Source organism: Pygocentrus nattereri, chromosome 4 (genome assembly GCF_015220715.1).
Source record: "Pygocentrus nattereri isolate fPygNat1 chromosome 4, fPygNat1.pri, whole genome shotgun sequence".
NCBI lineage: Eukaryota > Metazoa > Chordata > Actinopteri > Characiformes > Serrasalmidae > Pygocentrus > Pygocentrus nattereri.
Window position 1 is genome coordinate 10513561 of NC_051214.1, and position 15297 is coordinate 10528857.

Below are 15297 nucleotides of genomic sequence, written 5' to 3' on the forward strand. Positions count from 1 at the left end.
GTAACATGTATGTCAACACTCCTATGTACCGGAATTCTCCAATAAATCTAGGTTGGACATTTTTTTAGGAATGTTATATTTTTGAAAGGTGCCTAAGGGGAATACATATAGAGAAAAAATAGAACCTAGAATAGAACCATGCAGTACACCACATGTGATAGATGCCATATAGGAAGATAAATTCACAGTCCTAACTGAAAACCTTTAGATAGATCTTTAGATAGAAGGCAAACCACTTACATACACTACCTGGATGTCAGCCAGTTTTTAAAATTAATATAATGTCAGTGATAAATCAGTCGACACTTTATAGAGGACTATAGTGCACCCTGAAACCTTGCTCAAATTTGTCCAGAATGTCACTGCAAAATAAAAAGAGAGCTGAACAATCTTCACAGTGAGTCTAAAATTATTGGGAACTCTTGGGTCGAGATTTGGCTTTTTGATTAGGGGCTGGACTGCTGTATGTTGCAAGCATAATGGTGCACTAAAACTGACTCAACATCTATATATGGTGGACAAAAAGCTATGACCAACTGTAACTAACACTGCTCAGAGAAACCATGAGTGAAGTTCTATGGTTCCAGAACTCCAGAACACTCCCAAAATTCCCCAGGTTAAAACTGAGAATCTTTCTCCAGAGAGGTTAAAAGCTGAGGACACAAGAAGAAAAACGACACTCCTAATGTTGTTGTCTATGTGTTTTTTTTTCCAGGGTCACTGTAACAGCCATGTGTAACATGGACCTGAGCCATTTTCCTCTTGACACCCAAACATGTTCACTGGAAATTGAGAGCTGTGAGTACCACATTACTCTGTTTTTAACCAGTAGATATTTCTTCAGTCAATTACTCAAATCAACCAACCATTCAGTCAATCAAATAGTCTAATCACAAATATCATCCAATATCCCTCATGTAACGCGGAGCGATAAGGCGGACACATGTGCGGAGGTAAGCGACTTTTATTAAGGGCAAATCTAGGGTCATAATTGAGACAGTCCAGGTTCTTATAGCCAACACGGACAGATTGGGGGACAGACATGACATAAACCGGAATAAACAGCAAACAGAGACCGAGACATCAAACAAAGACCGACAAACACAAGGGGCAAACAAAGGGCTTAAATAAACGGATCAATGAGGGACAGGTGAACACAGTCAGGGGCGGAGTAACCAAACAGGGGGCAGGACTTAAACCAAAACAAAGGAGCACATGGACAGGACTGGGAGGGGCCAATCGTGACACCTCAAGCCTCCACTGGCCTTTTTCATTACCTATAAGGCAGACATGCCTAATGCATTGTACGTTAAGTCTTTTAAATGGTAACTTTCAAAACTTTTTTTAAACTATCCGTGCCCACTTCAACTGATCACTGATGTGCACCACACCTGTTTAACACAAGTGGCTGCTCATGACAGAATTGGTGGAGGGACGACAATGAGCTAATCGGCTAGCCCTGCACGTCTGGCTATGCAAAACATTCTTTTTTGGAAAGCTTAAACATAACACATAAAATATATGAATATTTGCCTTGTCTGGCTATAAACTTGATGTAGAGCCACAATGTAGTGACCTTTTTTTTGTCATTCCTAGTGTGTCTTAGTGTGTAACCTTGAATATGCTAACTAGCCAGCTAGTAAAGTGTTGGTGTATCCGCAGTCACGTCTAAGTAGAGTGACCATATTTTGGTTTTCAAAAAAGAGGACAGTAGTTTCATGAGGGTAGCACGGGGCAGACTGTAGAAAGCAAATGTCAATTTAAAAGCCAAAACCCAGATGCTTTATGCACTTGAGAAATCTCAGCTGGACACTTGTTTAGGTCCCAAAAAGAGGACAAATCCTGGAAATGGAGGACGCCATGGTGTCCCTAGTGTAGGAAATGTAGTAGTTTGTAACTCAAGACCCAGCAAATCAAATGCTGGGCTTACAGTTTTGAAATGTTAAGCATTTTGAAGTAGTTTAGTGTTGGGCTTATAAAGAGCATTGTCTGCCATGATTGCATCAGTCATTACTCTATCGGATTGCAATGATCTGTGGGCAAGCTCTGCTACTGAAGTCCACACTGATGTTCCTCACTCGGTTCCTCACTCCTCTAAGGACTCATCTACCACACTTCACTTGAGCTAATAAAGCAATAGAATGGACCTTAGGATTGCGTCAGGGACTCCTCCGAGGGAAAATGATGAGGCCTTCTGGATAAGGGCTTGTTAAAACCAATACTGAAATAGGTGGTATGTCTTCTGGTGTTACAGAAAAAATGATGACCTATCCACTATCCAGTGTCCACATTTGTCCACAGAAAAAAATTTTAAACATGAAAACTTGATGTGGTAAAGCGAGTATGGCATATTTTAGTCAGCTCTCCACCATATTTTTTTTATACAACCTATTTCAATGCCGGTTTTATCAACTGTCCACATGGCGTCAGGTTAATAACTGTTTTTTACATTTAAAACTTTCTTGAGGCAAATGTGGATAGTGGATAGGTCATTGTTTATTTCTGCCACACATTTCAGTTCAGGTTTTAACAAGCTCTCGTCCACTTGGCCTCATCATTTCCCCTCTGAGGAATCTCTGATGCCATCCTAAGGTCCGTTTAATTACTTTATGAAATGTGTTAGATGAGTCCTGATAAGGAACGATGGACTGACTCCAGCGTCGACTTCAGCAGCAGAACGTCCACATCATCGCAACCAGATGCATTTCTCTTTTTAAACCTCAAAATGATGGCACACAAGGCTGTTTATAAGTAAACTTTAAAATGTGTATTATTATAGAATCCAAACATTCTAATTGCTGCGGTTTAGGTTGCAAACGACTCCGTCTGGTACACATGACTGCTTGATACTTTATCACTTTCCTCTGCTAGTGCTAGTTAGCATGCAGACTTGTAGACCTTTCAAAGCATTTACTCATAAATTATGTTTACGTTACGTTCTTGAAAAAAGGGTTTACAGTGAAAAGTTTCCATGGCTAACAGATTAGTTTACTGAGGCTAATAGCCCGAGGGCCAGTAATCTGCTCTTCACTGTCCCCTTCTTTCCTTCTGCCACGAGTGGCCGTTTGTGTAACGTAGGTATGACGCACATCCAAGTAAAGTCAAAGTGGGCGTGGTCATGCTAAAAAAGTATTGAAACAGAGCCCGTGTCTTCATTATAGCTAGATCTCCAGTTTAGTTATTGTGGCGCGATCCGCCCCAGGTCCCGATGATGGTAGCGAGAGCCTGCCAAAAGGTGGGCCCCGAACATCGAGCAGTAACGAACCGCAGAGAGGACGGCAGGGAGAGAGCTGCGAGGGGGGTTGGGGACCTGAACGGAATGTAAAGCCCGAGCTCCGCTGAGGGATGTGAGTGACGGCTGGAGGGGGAGGACAACGGTACCGACAACAAGAGGCACGAGTGCAAGAAGCGAGTCCTGAGCTCTTCTGCCCTGGCCCCGCCCCCTTTTCCGCAGCGAGGAACACTAAACCTTACGTTCTACCCTAGTGCGGAACAGGGCAGGGCGACGTTATCTGTTCTTATCTGGTCATAAAACATGGAGGTATAAAGTGTTCTGCAGTGAGATGATCTTGATGGTTCCTCGCTCTTTTTGCAGATGCCTACACTGACGATGACCTGATGCTGTACTGGAAGAAGGGGAACGACTCGCTGAAGACGGATGACAGGATCTCGCTCTCTCAGTTTCTCATTCAGGAGTTCCACACCACTACAAAGCTGGCCTTCTACAGTAGCACAGGTACTAGTGTTTTGACTGAGTTATTAGACAGCAGGAACAGACTATTGGTCATGTCTGTAAAGCGAATGAATTGAGAACATTGGGCCTCATTCACCAACTGTTCTTAAGAGGAAATTTCTTCTTAAAACCCTTATACGCAGTTTTCTGACATTCCCCAGTGTTTTCTTCTTTGGGATTTGTTCTTGAATAAGAATCTACACACACTTAAGCACAAAGGTGTGAACAACTCTGTGGTTAAAAACGTCATGAATCTGATGTAGACTTTTCTTAGGACCTTTCTCAAGAACATATTTAAGAACAAGCTTACAAAGATATTGGTGAATGAGTCTCTTTCTTCCCTGCTCTGCAACAAGCGCTGCAATAGAACTTGGAGCAGATTTACAGTTGAACAGGGAAAACTATTGTGCACCTAGTAGTTACCCCCCATCTCGAAGCATTTGTGTGGTGGGCTGAATTTATAATAAGAAGTGATACTTGACCGCTAGGTAGAGTTTGAAAGCATGCCAAGGTAAATTCAGCATTAACCAGATTAACCTGCAACAAGTTCAGTATTGACGGGATTAATCTTTGCTGGGTCAGGTTTTAACTTTAACTTTTAAGGCTTTAATGACCAAGGCAGTGGATTAGTGGCCCAGTGCTCCCTCCAGTGGCCACATACTGTAACTCAGTTTAATCAACCCATATCAATCTCTTTATAGGTCATGTAATATGTACAGTACCAATTGAAGGTGTGGACATGTGGCTCATTGATGTTTCTTCCTTGTATTTACTGTTTTTCGCAAATTATAATAATAATGAAAATATCAAAACAATGAAATAACACTTCAAAGTAGCCCCTTTCGTCTTGGAGCAGCTTTGACCGTTGTAGTTGTCTCTTAGGCAGCTTAATTTTCTATTTTTTTTTTTGTTTGTTTTGGAAACAAACAGTTTCGTAAGGTTACTAAAGTAGAAAGCAAATATCAGCATGAAAGCTCAGCCAGAACCCAGACGTTGTATGCAATTTAGAAATCACAGCTGGGCACTTTTTCTATTATAGTATAATATAGTTCTGAAGTGATAAGCACTTTAAAGCAGTTCACTATTAGGGCTTATGAAGAGGTTTGTCCACCATTATTCTGTTTTGAAAAGGGTATTGCGTCAAGTCGCAATAATTTATGGGCAAGCTCTGCTGCTGAAGTTGATGCTGGTGTATGCTCGGTCCATTTCCCCTCCAAGGACTCATTTACCACATTTCACTTGCGCTCATAAAGTAATGAAATGGACCTTGCAATTGCATCTGGGATTCCTCTGAGGGGAAATGATGAGGTCAAGTGGACAAGGGATTGTTAAAACCAATAAGAAATAGGTGGTATAAAATGAAATGAAATGGATGGTCCCATGTTATGAAGAAAAAAATCCATTTAATCCATTTAATTGGCTACAAGAAAGTTTGAAACGTGAAAAATAGCTATTAATCGACTTCCAGTCTACGAAATTAGGGCCAGTGTGGCAATAAACCCCAAACAGATATTTTCTGCTCTTCTCCGGAATTCTTCCCTACGGCCTGTTCCGATAGCGGCTTTAACAAACCTCTCATCCACTTGGCCTCACTTCTGAGGTCCATTTAATGACTTTATAAGCTCTATAAAGTAATGTATATGTGTGTTGAGCTAAGAGTGCTTGGAGGATTGTGGGACTGAGCGAACACTAGTGTTGCCTTCAGTAGCAGAACTTCCAAATCATTGCGATTTGACGTGTTTCCCTTTTCAAACCCCAAAATAACGGCATACAAAGCTGTCAACTGCTTTAAAATGCTTATTATGTGATTTGCTCTATTCAGTGCTCTAAAGAGCATCCACTGACATCCAGTACACTATACATTTTATAATGTAAAAAATATATTACAATAACACTTTGCTCTTCGGTTTGACCCTCCAGGTTGGTACAACCGACTGTACATCAACTTCACCCTGCGGCGTCACATCTTCTTCTTCCTGCTGCAGACCTACTTTCCTGCTACTTTGATGGTCATGCTGTCCTGGGTGTCCTTCTGGATTGACCGCCGAGCTGTCCCTGCCAGGGTGCCTCTGGGTAAAGATTCTCACTTTTATAAGATCAAAAATGGCTTGGATGTCAGTTTGCCAAGAGCAAATGGATTACGCACCATTCACAAGATGATGAAGGTGATCTGATATACCACCATCGATATACAACACAACTGAAATCCTGGATTTGCAATGAAAGAGCTGCTTTGAGATTAAAGAGCAAAATGTCAACTTTCATTTGAGGGTATGTGTGTCTAGCCATTAAGGAATCACAGTCCTTTTTATATATATATATTCCTTGGGCTGGATGATGGCAAAAATATCACATCATCACAACATTTTCACAATACTTATCATAATAATTTAACACACCTACATAATGCACAAGTAGTGCCATGTTTAAAAAATGCCATCAAAAACTCTGGACACACTACATGGATTGATTAATCAGGACAAATTATGCTCTGTTTTTAATGGAACACGCAGTTGGTCAGTGCTCTTGAGATATATTTACGATATGCTCACAAAAGTGTATTATCACAATAACAAAATGTATCATGATACTGAAAATATCATTGTATTGCCTGCTTCAACATACCAGCACCATTTCACTATTTCAGCACCAGATCTTCTTCTTCTTTCGGCTGCTCCCTTTAGGGGTCGCCACAGCGGATCATCTGCCTCCATCTTTCCCTATCCACTGCCTCCTCTACTTTCACACCAACCATCTCCATGTCCACCTTCACTACATCCATAAACCTTCTCTGAGGTCTACCTCTTCTCCTTCTGCCCAGCAGCTCCATCTCCAACATTCTTTGACCAATATATCCACTATTCCTCCTCAACACATGTCCAAACCATCTCAACCTGGCCTCTCTGGCTTTATCTCCAAACTGCTCCACCTTCACTGTCCCTCTGATCTGCAGATGAAAATATGAATTAGTTAATAAATGAAGGGTCATTGTCCTGCTGCAAGCCCAAGTCCCATTCAACTGTTTTGAGGCATTTGGTTGGATCTGAGAGCCTCCAGTGCTTCAGTTTACCTCAGATTAAAGACAAAGTGATCCAGTTTCATTGGAAGCCATACAAGCAGTGACACTACCACCACTATGTTTCACAGATGAGGTGACTTACATTTCGATCTTGAACAGTTCTTTCTATCACTCTGTTACATCTAAGCTGTCAATAAGACTTCCTCCAGAACTCTGCAGGCTTTGTTTGGGTATATTTTTCTTTGTGGTTTCCCCTAGAGCAACATTCTGGATGTTTTTATTCTGTTTTTTTTGCACAATTTAAAGTATTTTTCAGTCATATTTGTTATATATTTGCTAGGTTGTCCTTCCTAAGCACAAAGCCTTCTTAACAAAGTAAGCTCTTTTGTGCATGAGCAAATATTAATACACAGGTGTGGAAGAAAGAACTGAGCAGCTGCTTGTAAAAGTCCCCTGAATTTGGACAAGTATATATAAAAAGGGCTACCATTCCCATTTGGTTCACTCAGTATAGTAAACATTAAGAATAACATTCTGCCTCATTTTAAACTCTATACTTAAATTTCCTTCGTCCAATTACTTATGGACTGCACTGTATATCTTAAATTTTTCTTCACTTGAAATGCTTATGCAACGTATTTTTGTTATGTTAAACTGTCCCAGCTGTTAGCATCTGTTGAAATTTTGTGCTTTATTTTTGTGTCCTCAGGTATCACCACGGTGCTCACCATGTCCACCATCATCACGGGGGTGAACGCCTCCATGCCCAGAGTGTCCTACATCAAAGCCGTCGACATCTACCTGTGGGTCAGTTTCGTCTTCGTCTTCCTCTCTGTCATAGAGTATGCAGCCGTTAACTACCTGTCCACTCTGCAGGAGCGCAAGGAGAGGAAGCTGAGAGAGAAGGTAAGCATCTTACAGCTATAACTACCCTCTGTTATTGTCTGAATGTTTCCTACTGGTACTGAAGTAATCTGAAAAGTTTATCATTTGAAATCACTGTTAAAGTCTCCATTCCAAACTTTCAAAACGTTTTTAAGTGATTTGAACACAAGATGTGAGCCATTACAACTCAGCGGATAAAGAGAGAGACAAAGTAATGTTGTCACAGCAGACAGTTATTATGTCTGAAATTGGCCTTGATGTTTTTCAAAAGATTTAAAGGCTATATTGCAGTGGTATTGATATTTGAACCTTTGGTACCTGAAGTATTGTCCATGCAATAAAATGGTCAAATGCTCATGGATTTACATAAATTCCTAGAAAGAACTTGGAGGTTAATGTAGAGGTTGATAATCCACCATGTCTTAAAATATCAGCCTTAAAGTAATAGTTTGGTTAGAAATCACTTTTATGCCGTTTTCCCCTGTTATACCTCAGACAGAAGAAACCTTGATTTCACCAGAAAGAATCAGCTTATTTCTTCTCTATGGTAACATATTAATATAGACACCGATAGGGCATAACATTATGTCCTTGTTTCTATGCTCATTGTCCATTTTATCAGCTCCACTTACTGCATAGCTGCACTTTGTAGTTCTACAATTACACACTGTAGTCCATATGTTTCTCTGCATACTTTGTTAGCCCCCATTTACCCTGTTCTTCAGTGGTCAGGACCCCCATGGACCCTCACAGAGCAGGTACTACTAATTGGAGCTCCACTAAAGTGGAGCTGCTAAAATGGACAGAGAGAATAGAAACAAGGAGGTGGTCATAATGATATGCTGTTGGAGATACAGAGATATAAGGTTTTCCTCCAGCAGCGCTATATCAATAATAATGTTTCCCAAGTGAATATCTGCCTTAATCCATGAGATTTTTCTTTCTGGTGAGATCAAGCTTTCGTCTGTTGGAGGTAGATTGTTGATTACACGCTTGCCCTACTTATGGGAGAACAGAGCTTGCAAACCATCACTGAGACAGGAGTCCTTAGGCTAGACATCTAACATTGCAGTTGGCTACCAGAGTCAGTTGCTCTGGGTCAATGCCTTTGTTAAACATGAAAGGAGAGAGCCAGATAAATGTTATCTACTTCACTCTTCTGTTTTGCTTCAGTAAAAAATACTATAGTGAATGTAAACTTTGAGATAAAAGAGAAAGTTTTTGTTTGGAGCTGTAGTTTGCAGTCAAAAGTAATAAAGCAAACAATATATCAAACAATATGTCATTTTACAGTGATTATTGTAAGCAAAATCTGGGCACTCGTGGCAAAATGACGTCAGTTTTTTAAATGAAAGGAAGTAAATACAGTGTCTGCAGCAATCTGTTAAAAATAACATTTTCTGTAAATGTTAATGCACAAGTATATTATATTCGATTAATTTCAAAAGAAAGAAAATAAAATAGAGTAACAGAAATTTTACTTAGTGCTTCATCACCCCCTAGATATCACAGCTTGCATTTTTGTAGTTACCTAGGAGGCAATCTATTCTTGTTTTCAGGAAACCTTCCTGCAGCTCATTTGCGTCATGTGGGGGTTTTGCTTTGCCTTTCTGGCCAGGATATAAGCAGTTATATCTGAGAGTACTTCCAGATCTTGCCTTGACAACTTCTACACTTTCCTTTAACTGCCATTTCTAAATGATATTTTCAACAGTGGAAATTGTGAGCTGGAGGCACTTTGATGTCTTTTTATAAGCTTCCTCTGCTTTATAGGCATCTACTAGCTTCATTTTCAGATCCTCAGCCACCTGCTTAGAGGAACACATGGTTGATGAATGTTAGCACAAGGTCTGAAGAGTCAAAGTAGTGTATTATGCTCTAGATCCATTATCAGCTGACAATTCCAAATGACAGTTGACCTGCCTAACCAGATGTATGCATCTGTATCATAAGACTTGCAACAGAATTGCATCATGGCTCAAGTATTATGACAATATATTTTTGGGGCTGCAGAGATTCCAAGACCTACTATCTACCTGTCTAGCTAACTAGGAACCTTATTATCCCAAGTTGACTTGCTTCTTGCACTGTATAATGTAGATTATAATATAGTTTTCTATAAAATGCATATAAAACAATGTTTTTCTCAAACTATTCTTTAAGCCTTCTCTATTAAACCTGTGCACACGCATGTCACTTCCCACTGGCACATTGGCCTTAGTGGCACCAATATGTCAATAAGCATTACACAAAGCCCTGACCGTTCTTTCACCTTTGTGTCCAGCTGCCATGCACGTGCGGGATATCTCACTCGGGCCAGATCATGATGAGTAGCAGCTACAGCGAGATGGACGCCATGACCACAGGTCACTATGGCATGCCGGAGATGAACGGAGACAAGCGCGAACGCATCCTAGTGCAGCTGGCCCTGGACAAAGAGCAGGGTGCTCACGGCCAGGGAGGAAACACACGCTCCTACAACAGCAGCATGTGGATCGATACCCACGCCATAGACAAATACTCGCGGGTGATCTTCCCCGGAGCATACACACTCTTCAACATCATATACTGGTCTATCTACTCATAACAACTGTTACTGGCGTAACTAGTGGTGCGATGGAGATGTCCTGAAGGCTTTCGGGCCATTTAATGGTCATTAAGGGAGACTGCCTCATGGAATGCTAGAATGTTCTCTCCATTCTGTCTAAGGACAGAAGTCCTAGCAGAAGTCAAGCAAGGAAGCCGGACTCTCGCAACATTACACAGGCCCAGAGACCTTATTCACAGTTTTAAGCTATCAGGTTGCAAGAAAAACAAAGAAAATAGACGTTTGTCTTTATTGTTCTTCTCCTCTACTAACTTGTGCATGAGAGGGATGTTATGTTCTTTTAGCTTTAGACTGTCTTCAAAACTACAATAGATTGACACAACAGAAAATGACTTTTTAGACATTTGCAATGCATAGATATTGTAGTTTGCATAGAAGCAGTTGTTTATCAGTATTTTTGTTTTTCCAGGATACCTCCAGGTAGGGCTGGGCGATATGGATTTAAAAAGATTCACTTGTTTTCCACATCATTATTGATAATGACTATATCCGTTTTCTAATGATCAAATATAGGTCAAAATAGTATTTTATAACAGTCTACATTTTAAAGATATTGCACTTTTACTGAGACTTTTGATATACAGCAAGACTTTTAACATGACTTAGGCTACATTCACACAGCAGGTAAAAATGGCCAAATTTTCTCACCAAATCCGATTTTTTTGTTTGGCTGTTCACAGTATCTTTTAAATGTGACCTATATTTGTAAATTCAATGCGCAAATGAACAGTGCTTGACATGACGCGCTCATCCAGAGGTAAACAACCATGACTGCCAACGAACGCAGGTCCACGAATTAAGGTTTCAGTTTCATCTTTGCAAGTATCACAGGAGCGATCATGAAGTTCTGATGGCTGACAGTTCGGCTAATCGCCCAGAACGTGTTCGAGCTCACCATAAAAAGGGTGCAGTCACTTCTTTGGTTTGGATTTCAGCACCACATATGAAAGCGTCTCAAATCGGAATTGAAGATGTCAGATTCTATGTTTTTTTTGCTGTTTACACTGACACACACACACAACACATCTGTGTCACATATTAAGGAAAAGATTGGATTTTGGCCACTTTTACCTGCTGTGTGAACAAAGCCTTAAAAAGGTCCAACAAAGTGTAAGGCTATGTTCACAATACAAACTCCATCGCTCAAATCTGATTTTTTTCCAGATCTGATCCCTTTAACACATGATAGTTCACACTATTTAGGTAAGCAACTTAAACCTGTTATTAATGTAAACAAACTGGCATCCTAAAATGACTCACATGCACACATCCAGTAACATTACGTGAATGAATCACAGGCGTCACGAACAGCAAACTAATGAGAAGATCTGCGAAGATAATTATCTCTGAACAACTCTCACTGTTCATTATTAGAGCGAGACGAAGGCGAAATAGGGTGCGATGTGCTGCTTTTCAACTGTTTACTGGCTTTAACTTCATGGAAGCGCTAAATGATGGCGCAGTGGGAAAAAAGCACATAAATTCCAATCTGAGTGTTCAGATTAAGGTCATATGGCCACGGATATGTATCTGATCTAGGCCCACGTAGGTGTGTGTCGCACGTCGTATTTAAAAAGATCAGATCTGTGTCACATGAGGGCAAAAAATATCAGATTTTTGCCACTTCAACCTGGTTATGTGAACGTAGCCTATTTGGCCTCAGTTGCCCTCCCTCTCCCCATCAGAATTGGCAGTTAGCATTCTCCTCTAAACATGTTCAGCTATCCTGTGACATCGCAGAGAAAGCATGTGGTGGCCTTCAGCCTCCCAGCTTGAAAGTCTAGCTAGGCCTAGCTAGTATGAGGAATTGGATATGAATAATTGGGAACATAAAGAAAGTTTCTGATAAATATATGCAAATGATATACAGGAAAACGGTACCTAAGTTCATTTAAATTTAAAGGGAACATAAAGTGAGGCCTTTCTACATTTCAACATCGAATAACTAGCTAGCTAACACTCCTAACTGTCACGCTGGCTTGTGCTGTTATGAGTGAATGGCTAGACTTTTCCCTATTGTTCAAATTTCAAGCTGCTTTGACTGAATGGCATCATCATTTTACTGAAAATACCTCAAATGGACATTATCGTGAAAGATGTTTGATTATTATTGTTTTATTGCCCAGGCCTACCTCCAGGTGTGCCAGATGACATTTCTGTGATACATTCTATGTAGTGTAAATAGAAATGTGCATTGTGCAAAAACTTCAGTGGATGCATGGGAACAGTTGTAGTGTGAGTCCGTCGTCTCAACTGGTCTTGCGGTCCTGAAAGTAAGTTATAGCGACGTAGCCTAGGCTAAGTTTTGCTTATTTTTCTCATGATGTAGACCAATCTGAATCTCCCCAGCCACACCATGAAGAGACAAACTCAGCACTTGTAATGTGCAGCATTTGATGTCATTTAAAGACACTTTAAAAAGAAAGGGAAGCGTCATCAATGCTATCACCTTTATTTCTAAAAAATTGTGGTTTATATAGCATATTTAGGGATGCACTGATTTTGAATACACAAACACAGTCACAGCCACTTCCCCAGTACAAGTGGAAGCACAGAGACAAAGCAAGGCAGAGACAAGACAAGTAACAAGACAGAGACAAAAAGACGGCATCTGTGGTACTAAAGTCTATGTGAGGCACAAGATGACAAAGCTGCTGTAGCAGTTTCTCAGTGAGTGCATTTACCTGCACTTAATGATCCAATAACTGCAGAAAATCAGATTTTGTCAGTGATCAGATCATCACCTTTACACACACTTGATTAAGTGCAGAAAATGGGGGTCTACATGAGTCTCACAATAATCATAATCAGCCAATAAACTCACAGAAGAGTAATATAAAGCATCATATAAAACTCAAACTTCATGATGCAGCCTTTAACAAAAAAAAAAATAAAACTTTGCACCACTTTGCCTGAAAATCTGAACATACGTCATCTAGATGATAAAGAAAATTTGCGGTTGGTTTCAGCATTTCTTCAAAAGTGTTTGTCTTGTGGCAATGCTACATTCTTATTTTCGGGTACAAGTGTCTGTTTTAACACATGCACAGACAGAGAAATCCGAAAGAAATGAGATTAGGGGTTTACATGCACTGAGAAATCTGATTACTGAGCTAAAATCCAAGTCTCTTCATCAGATTTCTTAATAATTCTAGACCTTACTCCGATCAAAGAAATTAGAGTATGCTGTCATGACCATTTGAATAATCAGTTAACTGCAGAAATCTGATTATGATGGTGTGATAGAGTGCATGTAAACGCTCCGTGTTTTTGCTTGGTCCTCAGGTGCACAGCATGTTGTTTTTGACTGAAGCAGACAGTGTGAGCATGTAAATTGCAGGCTTTGTCTGTACTTGATGGTCTATTCAAATGTACAGTGTGAGTCAAACACAATTGTTAAAATCACACAGTGTAAGCCTGGCTTTAGACGACATTCAACTACCGCTCAATCAAAAGACTGCAAGAAGACATAAAACTCAAAATGTGAGATGCATCAGCCTTGGATGTGATTCAGAGACTGAATCCTTTCCAAGGCAACCAAGACTTGTTGAAAGAGACTGATGAGTGGGGATCAAAACTATGAAACATCATTTATTTACAGCTGTATAGAGGTAGAACATTTTTGATATGGAACAAAACCCTCTGTTCTCTGGAATGCTACTCAATTCAACGTAACTAATGTAGCTAATGCACTTCATTGTATTCAGGTACATTGGAAAGGGACATTGTACATTACACTAATAACTGCTCAGCTCTAAATGTGTTACTTAGTATGGTATCAGATTCATTATCAGTGGGTACTAAAAAATATGTACTCATACTAAGTCCGAAAAAATATCGATGCATCCCTAATTGTTTCACTCCCTGGTCATCTATTAAGTGAGCATCTATTTTGTGAAGAATGCTTTTATTGTGCTGGTTTTGAATTCAGTTTATTGGCAAAGTAATAACTTAAAATGCTGCACCAAATATGTACTTGTTTATATCTGTGAATACACTGTAATGTATATTGTGATATTTTTGTTCATTTTGAGTAATGAAGATGCTGTTTTAAGAAAATTTCATATTCTAAAAAGTCTTCGCTATCACCCTTCCATGCATGGGTCATCTCTAAATACATCAAGAATGTCCACTGACTACTACATTAGTCCCTATTAAAGGAAATGATTAGAAAGTTCAATTGTTTTAAGTGTTTTTCATGTAAACCTTTTTCTTTAAAACGTTTTTCTGCATTGTTCTCTTTGGACCAAACTGCGGTTTTGTGTATGCTCTGGTAAGCATGAATAACATCTAGAATTATGATAAATGTTGAAAACACCAGTTCCTGTATGCTTACAATGCCTCATTTATTGAATTAAATGGTTTCAGTTGCATTCTTAGTCTTCTCTGCACTGCGCTAATTTTTTTTGCCACAAATATAATTTGCTAGCTCAGGAAAGAGACAGTAACTACAGTGAGGAGAGCAACTATAGGGGCTATGAAGTTGGTTCAAAACTCATGTAGAAGATTCTGTTCATTTAAGCTGCTGCTTTAGTGTTCGTTGCGCAAACGGTACAGATTCAGAGGCATAGCTAAGGTGTGGCTGGAGTGGTCACTGCTACCCTGGAATGAAGCATGGCCACCCCAGTAATGGAAACTGCGACATCAATCAGTCACAAAAGTCTGATGATGCTGCATAGTATAATTGGCGTATCTTACTGTGACTGGCTAATTTACCAGGCAAAGAGGTGAGTGAATGTGCGCTGGGACCGTCCAGCAGTGGGCTTGCGTTATGAAGTGGGCTGTTCAATGGTCAAAAACTATCAAAAACTAATAACATTTTTAATGTTGAATATATGCACATGTTGCAGGTTCACTTATACAGTGCTGAGCTTTCTGATCATTAGACTGATGTATACCCTGTAGTGAGAGCAGTCTAAAGTAATAACTTCTATGGTCTTATCTTTATGAAATTTTTATTTTACAGTTAATGTTGTGTACTGAGAAAAGTGATGCATTAAATTCAGTTGATTCAAATACATGATTTTCTCATGAACGACTAAAATATGTTAC

The 15297-nt window shown here is 39.8% G+C and overlaps 1 protein-coding gene across 1 annotated transcript in view; it reads left to right on the top strand.

Annotated features, from left to right (window-relative positions):
• Positions 1-14425, top strand: part of gabrr1 (gamma-aminobutyric acid type A receptor subunit rho1) — a 53761-nt gene extending 39336 nt beyond the window's left edge. Inside the window, exons 6-10 of the mRNA XM_017697716.2 lie at positions 716-798; positions 3596-3736; positions 5654-5806; positions 7462-7658; positions 9922-14425. Coding sequence (XP_017553205.1) covers positions 716-798; positions 3596-3736; positions 5654-5806; positions 7462-7658; positions 9922-10224 — 877 coding nt within the window. The 3' untranslated portion in view covers positions 10225-14425. The remainder of the gene's footprint in view (positions 1-715; positions 799-3595; positions 3737-5653; positions 5807-7461; positions 7659-9921) is intronic.
• The last annotated feature ends 872 nt before the right edge of the window (positions 14426-15297 follow it).